Here is a 20297-nt window from a genome sequence, read left to right on the forward strand (position 1 = left end):
ACTGGTTATTGCTCTGCGAGTCGCTTTGACGTCTCGAAATTAACCACATAAGAGCCACTTACATAATTGTGCCTCAAAATGTTAAAAGCTTGAAACTGATTAATGATACAACAAAACACAAACCCTTCACTGGCTCCTAGAGATCCTATTTCCAGTGTGAGGCAATGTCTGACTTTGTAAGTCATGGGTGTAAGTATTACCATGATCGCAAGCCAGAATATATGAACGTTTTAATATAAACTAATGAATGAAATCATGCATTTCAGAAATCCATCCCTCTCTTAGCCGCCATTAAACAAGAGTGGACTGGATTTAGCATGATTGAAATATTCCAGAGTGCTTGTTATTTGACCTACATTGTTAAATAAGTCTGCGTTCAGAGTATTACATCTTGTAAGCTTGAATACATAATTGAAATTATTTGATTGCCGGGAAATGGACTAACTTTACCGTAAAAGCAAGCGCTTGGAGGATGATCTTTGGCATTTGTTCTAAATATACTCATATCTCTGGTGCCATTCTACTTTTGTATGGTGACACAGAAGCATATAGAGTGTTTAAATTTCAATTGAACGTTGGTGTAGCATCTCTTATGACTCATTTTTCTCTCCTGCAGGACACAGACCTGATTATGACCTTTAACATCTCCATGCATCGCACCTGGTGGATGGAGAACGGCCCGGGGTGCAGGGTGACCCCCGTGACCCCTCCTCCCTCCTGGGCCCCGGAGGACCATCGCTACATCAGCATCGCCGGCTGCCTGCTGGAGTACCAGTATGTGGAGGTGGCCCACAGTTCCTTGCAGATTATCCTGGCTGTGAGTAATCCTTTACAGGGCTTTTCTTTGCTTTTGCTGTGCTTGTGATCGCGACCTTCTGGTATTAAATATATACTTACGGTCCTTTATATCTCTCTTCTGATTGGTCGAACGTGGAGTTCTGCGATTAAATATTAGTGTACACTGACAGCTAGACTATATAATTGACTGTTACCAAGGATGAGAAGCTCTGCTTTAGAGTGTGGAAAATTTGGCGGTCGTCGGTGCAGTATTTGTTTTTGTCTGTTTAAAAGAAAACTAGTTGATTACAGCAAGTCTGTAAATATCAGTTCAGGAAATGCTTCAGAGTATGAGAAGCATCAAGCAGTTTGGCCGAGCTCCAGTGCTGATATTGCTTGAATGCGGGTTGTTAATAGGAGCTCAGCATGCTGCCTTCCTTCGAGTCTTTATTCTTTATCTCTTCCATTACTTGCGACACCTGCTTCTACTCCCCCCTTCCACAATCAGCGTCTCTAATGCAATAGTGAAGTGAACCCCCTCCAACGTGGATTCAGCAATTCTCTGATTACAAGGCTCTACAATACTCTCCCTCGGCTTTCATTCTCATACAGTGAAATCTAATTTCAAACATGTTTTTTTCCCCCAACGCAACATGAAATTAAAATTGACCCTGTTTACTGCTTGATGATCAGTCCACGTTATTTTGTTTTCATAATCTAACTGTAACACCCTTCGATTTCTAACAAAAAGATATTTGTTTTCTGTTGATGTAACCAACGCCGCCGGGGCAAGGAAAAATGTGAACCAGTAATATCAGAGCCTGCTTTTTTATATATAACCCCCCCCCCCCCCTCCCACACACACACACACACACACACACACACTTTTCAAGTTTTTCACCTTTTGACCACCTTATATACATATTTAATGAGTCTCTTAATTAATTCATTATTTTAAACATCTTTTTTGCCTTCACTCCTTCATTTGTAATGGTCCTGCTGTGAGACAAATACATTTTTATACAAATAGTACAAATAGTCCATGTACTTTCTCAATTAATATGAGCTCAAAAAAGGTCATCGTAATTATGTATTATCTACAATTATGTATTATCTACATTTGAAATGTATTATAGGCATTTGATGTATTAAAGATGTTATTCAAATAAAAATATTAATTGTATATTATTATTATTATATGATATACATTTCTATTTGTAGTAATATAATGCTAATAGATAAAGTAATACAATATAATGTTTTAAAAATAAAAATTAAATAATACAAATTATTATATATATATACACTCACCTAAAGGATTATTAGGAACACCATACTAATACGGTCTTTGACCCCCTTTCGCCTTCAGAACTGCCTTAATTCTATGTGGCATTGATTCAACAAGGTGCTGAAAGCATTCTTTAGAAATGTTGGCCCATATTGATAGGATAGCATCTTGCAGTTGATGGAGATTTGTGAGATGCACATCCAGGGCACGAAGCTCCCGTTCCACCACATCCCAAAGATGCTCTATTGGGTTGAGATCTGGTGACTGTGGGGGCCATTTTAGTACAGTGAACTCATTGTCATGTTCAAGAAACCAATTTGAAATGATTCAAGCTTTGTGACATGGTGCATTATCCTGCTGGAAGTAGCCATCAGAGGATGGGTACATGGTGGCCATAAAGGGATGGACATGGTCAGAAACAATGCTCAGGTAGGCCGTGGCATTTAAACGATGCCCAATTGGCACTAAGGGGCCTAAAGTGTCCCAAGAAAACATCCCCCACACCATTACACCACCACCACCAGCCTGCACAGTGGTAACAAGGCATGATGGATCCATGTTCTCATTCTGTTTACGCCAAATTCTGACTCTACCATCTTAATGTCTCAACAGAAATCGAGACTCATCAGACCAGGCAACATTTTTCCAGTCTTCAACTGTCCAATTTTGGTGAGCTCTTGCAAATTGTAGCCTCTTTTTCCTATTTGTAGTGGAGATGAGTGGTACCCGGTGGGGTCTTCTGCTGTTGTAGCCCATCCGCCTCAAGGTTGTGCGTGTTGTGGCTTCACAAATGCTTTGCTGCATACCTCGGTTGTAACGAGAGGTTATTTCAGTCAAAGTTGCTCTTCTATCAGCTTGAATCAGTCGGCCCATTCTCCTCTGACCTCTAGCATCAACAAGGCATTTTCGCCCACAGGACTGCCACATACTGGATGTTTTTCCCTTTTCACACCATTCTTTGTAAACCCTAGAAATGGTTGTGCGTGAAAATCCCAGTAACTGAGCAGATTGTGAAATACTCAGACCGGCCCGTCTGGCACCAACAACCATGCCACGCTCAAAATTGCTTAAATCACCTTTCTTTCCCATTCTGACATTCAGTTTGGAGTTCAGGAGATTGTCTTGACCAGGACCACACCCCTAAATGCATTGAAGCAACTGCCATGTGATTGGTTGATTAGATAATTGCATTAATGAGAAATTGAACAGGTGTTCCTAATAATCCTTTAGGTGAGTGTATATACACACACATGTATATATAAACACATAATTATAATGATTAACAAAGCTTATTATAAAATAATAATTACAAATGTAGTATTGTTATTTTATTATTATTATTAAAAAATGAGCAAAATCTTTTTAAAATAGTTTTAGATGCTCAATTAATCTAAACTATTTAATAATTATAATTATAATTATAAATAAAGAATGTCACACCACAGGAATTCCCAAAAGTATTTTAATGTCAGTTACCAATACAAATATGCTTCCATAAATATAGTTGACGTGTTGATGAAAGTTATTTGGCAACTACCAAAATGCACTGCACGTTTTAATCAGACAACATTGTTTTGTTACTGATAACATGCTTTTTGCACGTTATATCTCAAGTTGTAGCGTGACGTGCTGTAAGCGAGAGTGTTTCTTTTGCGAGGCTGGTATACTGTACCTTATCAGCCATGATGTCTGGGGGTCAGTAACTTTAATGGTGACCACCGGTGGCTCATAAAGAGCTGTAGGCAGGTATCGGCTCCATCCGCCCCGATATTTATAGACCTTCCTCTGTTACGACTGATGCTCCTATTGAGATATTGTATAGCGAATAGCAGAGGAGAAAGGCAACTGCTTGTCTGTGCAGACAGAGCGCCTGGTGGGAGCTTTCAGCGGCTTTGTGGTGTTCTTTCTCCAGAGAGGAGAGTAGGCACCGCTATAGACCTTATTCAGAGCAGCGTCATCACAGGTATGAAAGCGAGTCTGTGAGGGATAGACTTAACATGTTTTTAATGGCTCCTAGATCACTTATAATTTTCCATTTTTTTGTCTACTGAAATTTCTTGGAAAGACATTTTTGCAGTGTTTCGTCAGCAGAACAATTAAAAAAACACATTAAATAACAGGACAACCCACTAAAAATATGTCTGTCTATCCCTCACTTCCCCTCAAAAATCAAAGATGGCACTGCTGTGAATAAGGTCTATTCCCTTATTGATGGTCTGATATTTACTGCAGGAAGCTATGTGTGGTTTGGGGGTGGTGCTATACACCCACATAGGTACTGTAGATGTGAAAAAAAAATCCCTATTTCGTTTTTTCTTTCCGTTTTCTTGTAATTACAGAGCTAAAGCTCTGTTAGATTGCTTGAGTATGAGAGAATCCCTAGGCTGCTGAGGTGTTTTATAATGACTTCACACATGCCATGTAATTAGGCATGTGTGTTGATGAAACAGATCTGAATGTGGCGCTGTGGAAATGACAATATTGAAGCACACCTGCTTCCCAAGGGAGCTTCACCCTCTGACTGTAAATGTGAGGGATTTCACTAGCAGTTTTTTTTTAACTGTACCTTATGATGAAGTACGTCATTTGAGAAAGTACTTTTCAGACTGCCATAAAGCAATCTGAATACATATCTTTTATTTTATGGGAACGTTCTCTAAACCTGACAAAAAATGGTGTCGAAACAATTTTCACTCAGAAATGGCTAGTACATTTCACAAATAATTACAAAGAAATGGCAAGTAACACATTGAATTAAACGTGAAATTTTGAAGTAGAAAGACTGAAATTGTATATTCTTGTAAAATTACTTTGCCTGTTATAAATCGCCTGTTGGTCTGATAAATGGTTGTGCCCAGCCAGTGTGTGTGATGTGATAAAGCACTTTTAATCCATTTAATTCCATTTTTTTTATACTGTGTAATGAAAATCAAAAATGGTTTTGCTGTGAATTTTATAACAATTAAATAGGATTAAAAATTGATAGAAATGATACAGTTGTTGACATGCAGAAAGAGTATAGAGCTATAGAATTAATGTAAATGTCAAAGCTCAAATCTTCTTGGAAGAATTTAAGGAGAAATGTTTTTTATTTCATAATAAAAGCTTGAGAAAGTCACCATTATTGTTGTCTATGAGATATTAAAGAGATCTCATTAGTGATTTTTCTTTCCTATGGGTCACACACACTTTTATATACGGAATAAGAAATATTGTTAGTTGCTGTCAGATATTATGTAGGAAACTGTTGAAGTCATTGCATGTTCAATAATGCTTAGACTTCTAAACACAGAAACTGTTACAGTAGGCCAGGATCAATAAGACAATGATTGAATTAAGCTCTCTCTGAAGCATTGAAAGGGACTAGACATATGTCTGTGTCAGCAGAAGTGCTGAGTTGAGTCCCACCGCTGGCTGCTCGGGCCGTTTCAAAGGACTGTAAAACAATATCAAGGCTTGAAGTTTATTGCTAGCATTTTGTTCATGGTGTCCCTGCGGAGAGTCACAGTTTGGGTCGTTTCATGAACCCACTTAGCTGAGACAAGCTTAGTTTATTGCTCCAAGTTTCTTGAAGGTCCAAGATGATTGAAGTTTCTTTTTTTCTAGTTTTCAGGTTGTTTAAAATGATTTCCCATATTTCATTTATATGACTTTTATGTCATCTAATACAATTCTCACTATCCATTTCCATGCTGTACTTTTGTGATGCCTTAGTTCACTTGTAGCATTTAAAAGTTTTTAATTTATAGTGTTTTATTAGTAACTTATTTGGACAAAAAAAGGATAAAATTCTAATACCATTTATCATTTGTACATTTACCATACCATTTATCATTCATCAGCCATAACAGATATACTGTATCTTTTTAATCTTTTTGAAAGCCTCTTATGTTCAGCAAGGCATCTATTGACTCAAAAATACAATCACATTGTGAATTAAAAAATATATTTATACATAGGTAAAAACATTTTTTTTTACATATATATTTTAAATTTATTATAAAATGTATTTATTCCTGTGATGGCAAAGCTGAATTTTCAGCATCATTACTCCAGTTTTCAGTGTTGCATGATCACATGATGAAATCATTCTAATTGGCTGATTTGGTGCTGAAACATTTCTTATTATTATCAATGTTGAAAGCAGTTGTGATGCTTAATATTTTGTGAAAACTGTGATACATCTTTCAGGATTCTTCAAAAAACTGCATTTATTTGAAATATTCTACTTAGGCCTACTTTTGGTCAATTTAATGCTTTCTATGTGAATTAAGTAATATATATATATATATATTTTTTTTTTAAACATACTGACCCCAAACTTTTGGACTGTTGTATATATGTATTTCAGGCAGCATCATTAATCACAAATTAAACTCTTTCAGGGTGATAAAAGTTTTAGCGATAATGACTGTATGTGTCTGTACATTATCCTTTACATACAGTAAATTTTGCTGTTTAAATCTAACAAGAATCAAAAGCATTTGTCAAGACTGTCAGGCCTCAGATGCAAGTTCTTCAAGAGTGTTGTCTGCAGTGTTGCAACAGTCATTGTCTTGCCGTTCATAATGTGTTTTCTCTGGACTCTGAGCTGTTTTGCCGCCTCACAACGTGTTTCTTTATGTTTAAGACCCTCCCCCAGTTGTGTCTGGGTGCATAGACAACATTTTCAATCATCCCCTTAAGCTTTCAGATACATAATGATCGTCTTTGTTCCCCACATAGGAATCGGGGTGTTGAAAAATTGACTCGTTCATTATTTTCTCCTAAAGCGAATAAGTGCCTCTTTGATCAGTTAACTAGTGACAACCGTTCTCTCGCTCCCTCTCCGCACTTCTCGTTTTATCTAGCTGACAAGAACACAATTGATCAGCAATTTTTTTGCTCGTCTTCTCTTTCACTAAAACACAGTCATTTGACAGAACACAAAGTGTCCAAGTAATAATTTCTTATCTCATATTTATTAATGAAAATAACCTGGGGGTTAATTCGATTCAGTAATATGGAGATGGATGTGGCTTGTTGAAAGGCCGTAGATGTGAACTACAGTAATGACAGCTCGATCTTCACACACACACACACAGAGAGATAATTATGTGGATTACAGAGGAGGCGTCTGGGAGGAAGTGCTGTCATTTTCCTGCTAGCCAGCCACTTTGTGCTTTTTCTTCCCGAACGGCACCTGCAGCAGGCTCCGAGACGCGCCTTTGCTCCCATTGTTTTCCCGCGTCAGAGCAACAGTGCGGCACCTTCAGTTAATTAGGTTTCTCTTCCAGCCGAAATGGATGTGGAGCCTTCGACCATTCATTTACAAGCATCTCAGACATTAGTAAGGCTGCATGCATCATTACACAGTAAGGGAGCGTCAGTCTGAAAGTAATTAAGTAGAGTTGTATGATAATGAAAGGCACGTGGTGTGAGCTAATATCGGAATCGTACAACGATCGCTTCGTGATAATCCCAGGTTCTCTTGCTCTCCTTGTCTTCCTCTTGCACTCTGTGGGGGGAATTCACCAATGTAGCACTAGCATGATAGGTATTTCAGTGCAAAAACCTGCATAATATTCACTAAACACCTGCAGTTTAGCTTGACCAGGTGGTTTATGCACTAGCATACGTATTTAAGTCATTTGTCTTTCTGTTCAGTGTAGACACGCCTCTTTTCTATGCAAATGAAGCTTATTATAGAGTGCACTTTATTTATAAATCTCAGCGCTATTTGCCTGGTGTAATTAACATGCTTTTCTCCGCCCGCAGAAAACAGGTGGTATAAAGAATTTTATTTAAATGAATGGTTATAAATATCTGTGTTTATTTTCTATAAATGATCAAGTGATGCAGAAGATCAGATACATATTCCTTTCTGCATATTAAAGAGCAAAATTGTAGGCAATCATTTACACTATTGTTCAAAAGTTTGGAGTCAGACATCAGAGGCATTTATAATGTTATACGAAATATTTCTATTCCAAACAAAATGTTGTTCCTTTTAACTTAATATTCATCCTCAAAAAGAAATGTATCACAGGTTCAACAAAAAATATTAAGCGGCAAAACTGTTTTCAAAATTGATAATATGAAATGTTTCTTGAGCAGCAAATCAGCACATTCGAATGATTTCTGAAGGATCATGTGACACTGAAGACTGGAGTAATAATGCTGAAAATGTAGCTTTTTTGGGTTAAAAATGATCCAAAATAAATTTTTGAGCGAGTACATAACCAGCCAGTGTTCAAAACTCTCTGCTTGCCGTAGCTCGATTCAAAACGGTAAGCTTGTAATAATGTTTTCAATTCCAGTGGTACTGGTGGATTTCCACAGGAAATTCGAGCATGTCTTTGCGTCATTACGTCACATCTGTACACATAAAGAAGGAGTCTCGGCTAGTAGGCTATTATTGTGTGTGAGGATGTTGAAGGTGGAGATTTATAGCCTTTTCTCACAGCACTTGATAATTAAACTTATCAATTTGATGGCGGATCCAGAAAGGTTCAAGCGACAATCACCAGTGACAACTGAAGATTCATCCGTTGTAAAATGCAAAAGACTTTGGACTGAGAGTTTGGAAAAAGAGACTGCAACCGGCCCATGCGAAAACAAGGATAATATCAGAAGCATTAAATGTAGTCACGCAATGCTGATGTTGAACATGAACAATTTGACAAGAAAGTGTAATTTGCACGGTTTGACGTGATATGATAAGCGATCGTTAGATTTAATCAGCACGATTTACTGCCTTAGTTGGTCAGAACAAAAGTGGATGTTTCTTGTTCAGATGACATTTTAGGGTGAAAATTATTATGCTGGTCATACTTCCAAAAAGAATAATCTGTGATGCTGAATGACAGTATCCACACCGGCGCGGTGACTGACAGCTGCTGCACATTCTCCTCAAACATTGGATTCATCCGCGCTGTTCGGTGCCGAGGTACAACTCACGTAAAGTTGATAATTCCGCGAATAACTGCAATTACAGATTTCGAACAGAGATGGCGACAAAAAGGAAAAACTGCGGACTGCAGCTTTAAAATAAAAAAAACGTTTTTCGAAATTTTCAGGGGATTTTTTTAAATCACACTGTATTTTGATCATATAAAAGAGACATCTCTCAAAAACCTTTTAAAAAAATCTTACCGAGCAGTAATGTATTTGATGTTTAAGTCGAGAGGAAATCAAAATGGACTGTTTGCAATCGTACAGTGTTAGTTTAGCCAAAAATAAAAATTCTGTCATCATTCACACCCCCTCATGTCATTCCAAACCTACATGACTTTGGAACTCCAAAGAAGATATTTTGAAAAAGGTTATTTTGTTCATACAATGAAAGTCAATTGTGTTGTTTTGGACCCTCATTGTAATAAAAAAACAACTGTTCCACAGACGATAGAAAGTCATAGAGGTTTGGTTTATTTTTGGGTAAACCATCTCTTTAGAATTGTAAATAATGTCCTTAGCATATTATAACACGCCGTTATATTAAGGTAAAATAGGTTGCAAATGCCATTTCATGAGTATGTGGGTTACCCTGCACACACAAAATGTTGTTCCATGCCAATTTATTGCATTGTGCAAGGTCAGTACCTTTAAGTTTATTTATTATTACCTTTAAGAAGATTCTTCTTTGTGCCCATGACTAAATCTCTAGAAAAGATCAGGATTATATGACAGCACTTGTGTGAAATATCTCCTCATTTGAAGATGCCACGGTGGACTTCAAACTTCTAAACAACCCTTCTGCAGACACCAACTTTGGAGGTCCTTTAGAGGAGAGTGTGTTAATTTCCTCAGGTGCCTGGGAAGAAACAGAGTGCACACTTGTATCCGCTTCTGCCTGCAGTGAGTGCATTGTGGGAAAGACAGAGAGGAAAAGAGGGGAAGAGAGCACCGATGGTGGGATAACACTTCTCATCTGTGATTAATGCTCTCTTCCTCACCTCCTGCCCTGAGTACTCGTGAGGTCTGTTGTGTTGCTATCCACCAGCGTGTAGACAGAGGAGGAGGAGGAGGCTCTCTTGTCCCCGCTCGTGTAATATGCAGAAAATAGGACTCACCTGAAACAAAACCCTTTTGCCATACGCAACTCTAATGTACTGAAAAAGCATACGTCAAACTGACATTCTCTGTCCTTTGTGAGGTTTAGCTGAATGTCTGGCATATATTCATTTTCGAGAGTCCACCTCTGGGCCGTTGGGAACTGTTCCTGGGAAGATTTCTCCTTCACAGTGAAAGAGAAGGAGAGAGTGTTGGCAGGCAGTTGGCCAAACCTCTGCTCTCTCTCTCTCTCTCTCTCTCTCTCTCTCTCTCTCTCTCTCTCTTTCACACAGACACAGGTATGAAGGGGAGAGTGGGGGCTCTCGTATGCATGGATGCATCAGTAAATGAGCTGTGTCCAGCACACCAGAGCAGCACTGATGTCGCACGGCCCCGGGATCTGCCTGACCATGAGCAGACTGTGTAACCAGAAGGGCTTCCCATAGACAGTCTAGTCAAAAAATACCTGCTCTCTTTTCAGGGTTTGTTGCCATTTGGAATTTAATTGAGAATATCTTTAAAATTCCAAATCAATTTTTGAATTTGAATTGAAGGGATAGTCCACCCAAAAAATGTTAATTCTGTCATCATTTTCTTACCCCCGTGTTGTTCCAAACCTGTAAGACTTGCTTTCCTTTGTGGAACATACAAGAAGATATTTTAAAGAATGTTACCATTGTGGACAAAAAAAAAAAAAAAAAAAAAAAAATTGAATGGAAGTCAATAACAAAACTGTTTGGTTACAAACATTCTTTGAAATATATTATAAATAAAGAAAATGGCAAGAAACTTTTTTTTTAAGATTTCTGATGAACAGAAAGTTCAAAAGAATTGCATTTGAAATAGAAGTATAATTGTATTATTATTATAGATGTTTTTATTGTCATTTTTAATCAATTTAATGCACCCTTGCTGAACAAAAGTATAACATTTTTTATCAAAAGTATTAGCGTTTTATAATATTTTACATAATAGTATTTTATAATTAAATAAATAAGTATTTTATGGAACCATACATCAAGGGCAACCTAACATTCTACTCATGACACCTATATACACTATATTGCCAAAAGTATTTGGACACCCCTCCAAATCATTGAATTCAAGTGTTCCAATCACTTCCATGGCCACAGTTGTATAAAATAAAGCACCTAGGCATGCAGACTGCTTCTACAAACATATGTGAAAGAATGGGTCGCTCTCAGTGAATTCAAGTGTTGTACCGTGATAGGTTGCCACCTGTGCAACAAGTCCATTCGTGAATTTTCCTCACTACTAAATATTCCTTCGGTCACTGTTAGTGGTATTATAACAAAGTGGAAGCAATGAAGTGCGCAGAAGTCGGTCAATAGCTACAGACCTCCAAACTTCGTGTGGCCTTTAGATTAGCTCAAGCACAGTGTGTAGAGAGCTTCATGGAATGGGTTTCCATGGCCGAGCAGCTGCATCCAATCCTTACGTCACCAAGTGAAATGCAAAGCGTCAGATGCAGTGGTGTAAAGCATGCCGCCACTGGACTCTAGAGTAGTGGAGATCTGTTCTCTGGCAATCTGATGGACGAGTCTGGGTTTGGCGGTTGCCAGGAGAACGGTTCTTGCCTGACTGCATTTTGCCAAGTGTAATGTTTGGTGGAGGGGGGATTATGGTGTGGGGTTGTTTTTCAAGGGTTGGGCTTGGCCCCTTAGTTCCAGGAAAATGAACTCTTAATGCTTCAGCATACCAAGACATTTTGGACAATTTCATGCTCCCAACTTTGTGGGAACAGTTAGTGATGGCCCCTTCCTGTTTCAACATGACTGCACACCAGTGCATGAAGCAAGGTCCATAAAGACATGGATGAGCGAGTTTGGTGGAGGAACTTGACTGGCCTGCACAGAGTCCTGACCTCAACTCGATAGAACACCTTTGGGATGAATTAGAGCGGAGACTGCGAGCCAGGCCTTCTCGTCCAACATCAGTGTCTGACCTCACAAATGTGCTTCTAGATTAGAAGAATGGTCAAAAATTCCCATAAACACACTCCTAAACCTTGTGGAAAACCTTCCCAGAAGAGTTGAAGCTGTTATAGCTGCAAAGTGTGGGCCAACTCCATATTAAACCCTACGGATTAAGAATGGGATGTCATTAAAGTTTATGTGCATGTAAAGACGTCCCCAAAACTTTTGGCAATATAGTGTATATAAAGGTGTCACGGTACCTGGTAGTAAAGCACATAAAGATGAAGAATTAAGTTTAAACAGTATTTAATAATACCCAAAGGTATCTCCAACAAAAGGCAGGCAAGCAAACACAATGTAACATTAATGAGACCGGACAACTGAACACTGACAACACTGGAACTTAAGGTCTAAGGCAAATAAGGTTAATTAATGATACACAGATTAAATGAATAATTAATCATATCTGTAACCATAGAGACAAACCCACATAGAGGTGGGAAACTAGAACAAAGAAAAAATGAAACTGATGAATGCAAACTAAAAGTCCAAAACGCATCAGAACATTGACAATAGGGGTTCCCCTCGGTTGAAGTTGCATTCTGCAATGGTCATGTGTGACCATTTAACTAAGTCACAGCCTTCTTTTATGGTTAGTATGCTGCTTCAGAAGGTAGGCAGTAAGTCAGCTCACTAGGACGTGCAATGAGACCTTCAGTATCTAACGCAAATGCTTTTTATTCATCTTGCATGCTATTTTGAATATTAAATGCCATCTCTATTACAGAGACTATACAGTAATGATAGTGAGCAGCTTCAAGCTGCTTAAGCATGTGGACTATGAAAATTTCACGTCATGATAATCTCTTCTATGTGGGCGCTGGGTGTATTCTCATCCCTGGTGGTTACCTCCGCATCAGCTGTCACGACTGTGCACCATGACATATGCTAACAGAAATCTCAGCTAGTCCCGGTTTGTGTCAAGCTTCAGTCTCTGTTCTCATGCAGAGGACTATAACAGGCCTCTACTAAGATGACTGGGTCATGCCGGGTTTATAGGACTTATGACAGCTGGTGGTTTTGAGTCACGTCCTTCTCAACAGGCAGCTGTAGCCTTGAGTCCAGTCAGACAAGTCAATGAAAGCCTCTATTAGCAGCTATACTGATGAGCTTGAACATGTTCAATGACACTCATAATCAATCAAGCTTTGTTTAATTACAGTGCATCCTCTTATTGATGGTAGGGTTATCATTATGCTCCGCAAGGCTAGATATAAGACAAAACATCTCTTTATTATTTAGCCTTTTAACAATATATTGAATATATCTTGATATCAGTTTGCTGCAGAATGGTTTGCTTTGTTTTATTAGGGGCCAAGCCCCGAAGGGGCTGAGGCACCTATTGTATCCGTTACTTTTCTTATTATTATTCTTCTTCCGCAAATGGGAGTCTATGGCAGCCCTAAGAACCGTACATAGGAAAATGATGAAATTTGGCACACTTCTAGTGATGGTCATGAATAGTAATTGGACCAAATTTTGAGTCTCCAGGACCATCTCTATAGCGCCACCACCAGTTCAAAAATTCAACACTGAAATGGTTATAACTTTTGAACCCTTTGATCTAGAGACATGAAACTTGGTAACCTGCTTTTGTGTGCTCATTCTTACACTGAAACCTCTCCTCTGCAGTTTGTGATTGTATGTCCTCTGAGTGGCGCAGTCTGCTAAACCATGTGTTGCTAATCCTGAGCTGTTCCGGTTGTGGGTTCGAACCCCGTGTTGGATGAGTATAAAAATTGTGTTGATTCCTGCATTGTTCTAATCTACTGCGCTAATACAGCAAGCTCTATTGCTTGCTGTACTTGTTCTGCTTGCGGTGCCTTCCAGGGCTTGGCCCCGTATTGCTGCTTGCAGCTATATTTATTATTATTATTATTATTAATGTAAAATAAATGCATTTATTTACTTTTGTATTTTAATTAACTAATTAATTTGTTTAAATAAATAAAAAATGTATTTTAAAAATATTTATTTTACCAAACCTCTGGCTTCTGAATTTTTTATATATATTTTTTATGGTATTTCTAATTAATGAATCAAGTAATTTTAACCAAACAGTTACCAAGTAGATTCAATAAGTGCCTACTGCAAGAAATTAAAGTAAAATTTATATTCACCCATAAAACATTATTTAGTATTAAACTGCAATATGACCTGCATGTTTTTACTAAAACATTTTCAATACATGAGAAATGTACCCTGCTGTAAAAACAAGGCATGCAACTGAATCAGACTTTTGAATTGATATTTATTTAAATAGTCAGTTTGAACTCATTTGAAATGATTTGATGCTGTTTTTGCGACTTCAAAAATTTAAATTAGAAACATCTTTCTTAACACACATAAGCAAGGAATGCAAAACTAATATATTGAAGTAATTTAATGGCTAAATAAAAAGCAAATGATGTAGCTTAATTTTATATTAGCAGCAAGATCTTCACAAATATATTGTGAATGTATATCCCTAATTAGTATGTAGGCCTAATTGTTTAGTGAGGGTCCATTAACGGCAACATTAAATGAATGAGCTTACTTGAAATAAGATTTACTTAAATTCTTATACCCCTCTTAAAGCTGTTTGCATCATATTTGCATCGTATATTAATAGCCCCACTTTTCCAGATTTTATGTAACTTTTTTGTATTAAGCCTGTTGATTGAGTGGTAGAATTTGCAAAACCCCCTGTGCGCTAACAATTCTCCCTGTGCACTGTCTCTTAGGATTCATGGGTGGACATACTTGCTCAGTTTAATACTGCTTGCTTTCTGCATTCTCAGGATGACTGATTGGGATCCCAGGCTCACACATTCATTTTAACAGCTGAACCTAGACGTGTCTCTCCTTCCACTGTTTATTTCGATGCCTATTGTTCTGAGCTATGTGTGACAATGATAAGAAAATGAAGGAAAGGTCAGTGCCAGGTTTGTGAGGGAAATATGTGTCCCATCAAATGGGAAAAGACAAACACTGAATCAAATTGGATGCAGTCATTGCAGAAAGGCTAAAAGGATTATGTGCTCAAAGGCAATTTCTCAAGCTCTGACATAGCTCGTTGTTTACCATGGTATACATTTTAACCCTTTTCTTCTGAAATAAAGAGAGCTGGGTCAACTAGTCTGTGCTAAGACACCGATCAGACGTATTTGGTTAGCAATATTCTTGTGTTTAAAAACAGTCCGACGGAATGAAAGGAGTCTTGAGATGTGTTTTTTAACTTAAAAATTTTAACAAACATTTTTTTTATTGAGGGCTTATTTATGTGATTTGAGTGCAGCAGAGGTGCTTTAAAGAGGATGAAAGGTGCTGCTTCAAAGCGGATGCAAAGACGGTTGCGTGTTGTAGTGTGCTGACAGTAAAAGCCTTTTGGAGAAGTTTTGCCTCTAAATTCACCAACTTCTAATTACAGCAGCTAAAAATAAGTAAAGCTATCAATATCTGAATAAACTAGTCAAACTCACTAATTGAGTACTCAGTTATTGGGTGACTACTAAACCATCCAGGGGTGCGTTTCCCAAAAGCATTGTTAGCCAACTATGTTCGCAAGTTCTGTCGTTATCAGCATAGGTCAACGAGTCAGTGTTTCCCGAAACCATTGTTCTAATTAACATTCGCAAACAGCATCGCAAAGTTGTGTGGTTGGAACGACAGCTCTCGACCTGTGGTTAGAAGCATATAGTTTCTAGTTTGCATGACATGTGGACACCTTAACTTGAGCAAAATAAGCTAGCTGACATTCAGTATACATACATAATTACATACAAATGTCATTTACGTCTTTTAGTTTGTCAAGAGATTTAAAGCACCATTTTTGAGGGCTAGCAAGTGACTAGCAAGTTTGTGTTTTCTTCAATGATGCATCATACTATAGTAAAGCAGTGAGTTACGTCATTGTACGGGAAACGCACCCCTGATGCAGTCATTCTGTGTTATTAAACTAATTACTTTAAATGTATTTATTTATTTATAATGGGGACTTTTTTCAACATGAAGGTTCAACTAATCTCACTGGTGAGTCCACTTTGACCCCTCTTTCATCTTAAAACTCCTTAAAAGGGCATTTAAATACGCATGCATCCATCTCCTATTAGCCAGTATGCAGATGTGACCATTCTTTTGCATTTATATTGAAACTGTTTCTTTTTGTCCATTTGTTGACCCCTTTCATTCTCTTTCTTGTCTTGCTATTTTCTCCGTCACTCTGCCGGAGTGAGTAACGATGCGGGCCGCGGTTGAGTGACAGGAGGTCTGATATCTCCGGCGCGGCTGACGTGGCCGAGCATCTCATCTGATAAGTCAGAGAAATCAGAGACCAAGGCTGAATGGCGGAGCCCTATTACTCAAACACCACACGAGCAAGAAGATGACAAGAATCAGCTAAGAAGAGCTAGTTGTATACAGCTGTGGTCAGAATTATTGGCACCCTTGGTAAATATGATCAAACATTATGAAATAAATGTTTTTCTCTAATACACGTTGGCCACAATTATTAGTACCCCTAGAAATTCTTATGAGTAAAATATCTCTGAAGTATATTCCCCTTCATATTTACAATTTTCAGTACACCAGGGTGACTAGGAAAATGAAATTATCCAACCATGACTTTCTGTTTCACGGGAGTGTACATTTGAGGAAACAGGCCAATTCCCTTAATCATCCATCACAATAGGTAAAACAAAAGAATATCGTTCTGATGTGCTGCAAAAGATTGTTGAGCTTCACAGAAAAAGTGGCTGTAAGAAAATAGCTAAAGCATTGAAAATTCCCATTTCCACCATCAGGGCAATAATTAATAAGTTCCAATAAACAGGAAATGCATGGAAGAGGACATGTTATCTTGTCTTAATACAAGGCGAGGAGGATAGTTCGAGTGGCTAAAGACTCTCCAAGGATCACAGCTGGAGAATTGCAGTATATTCAGTTGTCAGACACTACTGGAACTTCAAATGGAATTGGTTCTATGGTCTGATGAAACTAAATAAAGAGCTTTTGGCAGAAAACACTCAAGGGTTTGGTGCACACAGGGATAATATATAAAAAAAAACACTCCATGTCTACAATTAAATAGACTGCTGGATCTTTAATGTTGTGGGTCTATTTTTCTGCCGGAGGTACTGAACATCTTGTTCAGATACATGGCATCATGGATTCTATCAAATACAAACTTCTGTTTTCTTTTGTTAGAAATCTTAGGACCTTGTTTGGATCTTCCATCAGGACAATGATCCAAAACAAACATCAAAATCAACACAAACCTTGGTCACTGAGCACAAAGTAAAGGTTCTGCCATGACCATCCTAGTCCCCAGACCTGAACCCTATAGAAAACCAAAGAGTGTATCAACTTGGACTTGGGAATCTGAAGGATCTGGAGTGATACTGTGTGGAGGAATGGTCTCAGATCTCTTGTCAGGTGTTCTCCAAACTCATCTGGCAAAAGAAGGTTTCAAAAAATTATTAATAACGAGGTGCCGTTAATTGTGGCCGATGTGTATTAGAGAAAAAACATTTAATTCATAATGAGATTTTCCCCCGTTTTCATTTGTTTTACTTCAATGAAAGGTTTTTGTGATTTAAAAAAAAAAAAAAAAGTCAAAAGGATTAACAATGCATATTTATTTTCACAGATTACTTTGGGTGCCAATAATTCTGACCAGAGACTGTATACACATACATACGCACACGTATAATGTGTTTGAAGCTGATCTTTTGAGCACTGAGAGAGAAAGCCAGTAAGAAAGAGAATTGGTAAATTACTTGGAAGCTAATCTCATCTGAATACTCTGAGGTGTGAGTGACAGGCAGGGATCTTATGGTTCTTCATCATACAAGTCATTAATCTGTCAGAGTCTGGACGAGATCAATGTTCAACACGTATAACGTATGGTATTAGCGGCTGGACTCAAACCAAGCCAGACTGAAACCAAATAACTGTAAAATCTGTCATTGTTATAGTAGGCAGAGATGTTTTTCTATGTTACGTCTGTTATGACATAGAGAGATTATTCCAAAGCCCTGACAAAACAAACATGCAATTTATTTACTATAATCGTCTGCAAGGATTTTTTCCCTTTTTTCCAAGCAATCACATCTCTGTACCTTCCAGTAGCCGCACCATCCAATATAAACCAGCCCACCACCTGCAGGCTTCAGCTTTGTCTGTTAAATCCCTTTGTCTGTTCCTCTGTTTGTCAGGATAGAACCTTTCACTTACCCAGTTATACTCCACCAGGAAAGGAAATATCTCTGGTGTGTTATAAAATTGCCATTACTGATGGAGGGCTTCGGGAGGTCACTGAAGCAATTATCCGTGAGTCGTTGCGGCTTTGCTCCAAGTGAAGCCTGACCTCTCGATCTCAGCTGGACACCTGCCCACCACCCATCTTTTCCTTCTAAAATATGAGCGCTAACGCATCAGGAGGCCGCGAGGTCTGCCAAGCGTTATGTCGTGTGTCTTATTCGGTTTGCAAAGTCTTCCTCCTGCTGTCTGAACAAGCTCATGAGGCTGCCTTTATGATTTGTGTGTTTTATGCCATTCTGTATTGAGTCACAACTCAATAGCATCACTCCTGGCGGCGCTTTTGTCACTTTCCAGAGTGTAAAACCGGAAATGCGAAGCAAGCGTGCACCATCGCGCTCCAGGCTTTTGGCACTCTTGGCAACCGGTATGCAGAGCAGGTATTCAAACATTATTTTGTCAAGATCAATGAGATGTCTGAATTCATTACTGTAAACAAAGAGCAATTATGCTCTTTACTTGGAGAGTCGGCTTTTACAGCAGACAATCAATCCAGGCACAATGGAGCTGGGAGCTCAGGGCGATATGAATTACCATCAAGTGAAGGAAAAGCAGCTCTGCAGAAGCCAGTAAAAATTAAAGAAACCAGAGCTGAAATGCATAAATCCATCATAGTATGAATGAAGCATGTTACCTACTTATAAAGCTTAGATATATTATATTATATTATTGTATTTTATATTATATTAATTGTATTATTATAATATAATATTTTAAATACAATTATATTTGTTATTACAACCCCTTCTCCAATTCTCATTATTGTAATGTAAATAATCCTGATATATGTATTCAGCATGGTATACTGTTTGTTTGTAAACAAAGCTAAAGCTAAGGTGTGTAATTTTTTTTAAATTATTTAAATGAATTGTTAAATAAGGCCTACAGTTTATGCATTGAGTGGCATGTCAGGTTTCTTTTCCCAGTTTAATGTGAATGGACAGTTATATAGAAACAAGTTTATTGACACTTTATATTTATTAATTATTATATCATTTGTTTTGGTCCTGTTGGTTTCACTGAAAGTATTGTATATTTAATAAATGAATCTTTGATTAATTCATTAATAACAAATAAGTTGTTTTTAATGAAGAAATTGGTCATTTGTTTTTGAAATTTTTGGGATAAATTATTATCTAGACATGCTTTCGTGAGATTCTTTGTAAAAGAAACACATGGCTATTGTGAATCATACTTGTTGTTATTAATAAGAACAATTCTAAATAGCAAAGAGTAAAATGGAGAAAGCTGATCTGTATCCTGCTGTCAGACTTCTTACAGTATAATATCCATCTGAAGAAAGAGGCCTTTACTGTGGGTGGATTATTTAAAACTGCTTTTTTCGGGTCTCCGTTCTTAGGCGACACAGAGGTGTGATTTCTTCATTCGCTCCTCTAGCCATGTCAGGTTCGGTGTGGCAGATCACCAATATGCGTATGGAGTACTGTAGTATGAAGGTCTGTGTTGTGTGTTTCTCAAGAAGCGCAGCAGCAGAGCTTCCTCTATGAGCATTGGGTGCTATACTGTGTCATAGAGAAGCTTATCCCCTCTGGCTAAGTGCCTGCTCAATTGTGAAAGTGGAAAATTGGGTGTGATGTGTTGTTTGGGAATCAAAGCAGTTGAGATGAAAGTGTTGGCTTTACTCACTTTTTTGTGTTCCTTCCCCACTAACACTGGCGAGTTCTGCCAATTGTCAACAAAGCGAAAACTCTTGGTGTGTAACTGACTCACGGACTGTTGCCCTTTATAAAAACATTGGCAGCTATAGATACAGAGTTAAAGTCTATTATCTGTGATTTTTGAAGTAGAGATTACTAAAAACATTTGGAAGAGGGTCGACTGCATTTTTGGATTTTGGTATTGCTGCGTAAGCAGTGTCAGGTGATCATTTCACAGCCAACACTGGA

General features: G+C 38.0%; 1 protein-coding gene across 4 annotated transcripts in view; it reads left to right on the forward strand.

Moving 5' to 3' along the window:
* Nucleotides 1-20297, forward strand: part of nkain2 (sodium/potassium transporting ATPase interacting 2) — a 162045-nt gene that overhangs the window by 122278 nt on the left and 19470 nt on the right. For all 4 annotated transcript variants that reach the window (XM_056269267.1, XM_056269266.1, XM_056269265.1 and 1 more), the window contains exon 4: nucleotides 617-817. In XM_056269267.1, coding sequence (XP_056125242.1) covers nucleotides 617-817 — 201 coding nt within the window. The remainder of the gene's footprint in view (nucleotides 1-616; nucleotides 818-20297) is intronic.

The sequence above is a fragment of the Rhinichthys klamathensis genome, unplaced genomic scaffold (genome assembly GCF_029890125.1).
Source record: "Rhinichthys klamathensis goyatoka isolate OS25496 unplaced genomic scaffold, OSU_Roscu_1.1 h1tg000281l_1, whole genome shotgun sequence".
In the NCBI taxonomy this organism is placed as follows: domain Eukaryota; kingdom Metazoa; phylum Chordata; class Actinopteri; order Cypriniformes; family Leuciscidae; genus Rhinichthys; species Rhinichthys klamathensis.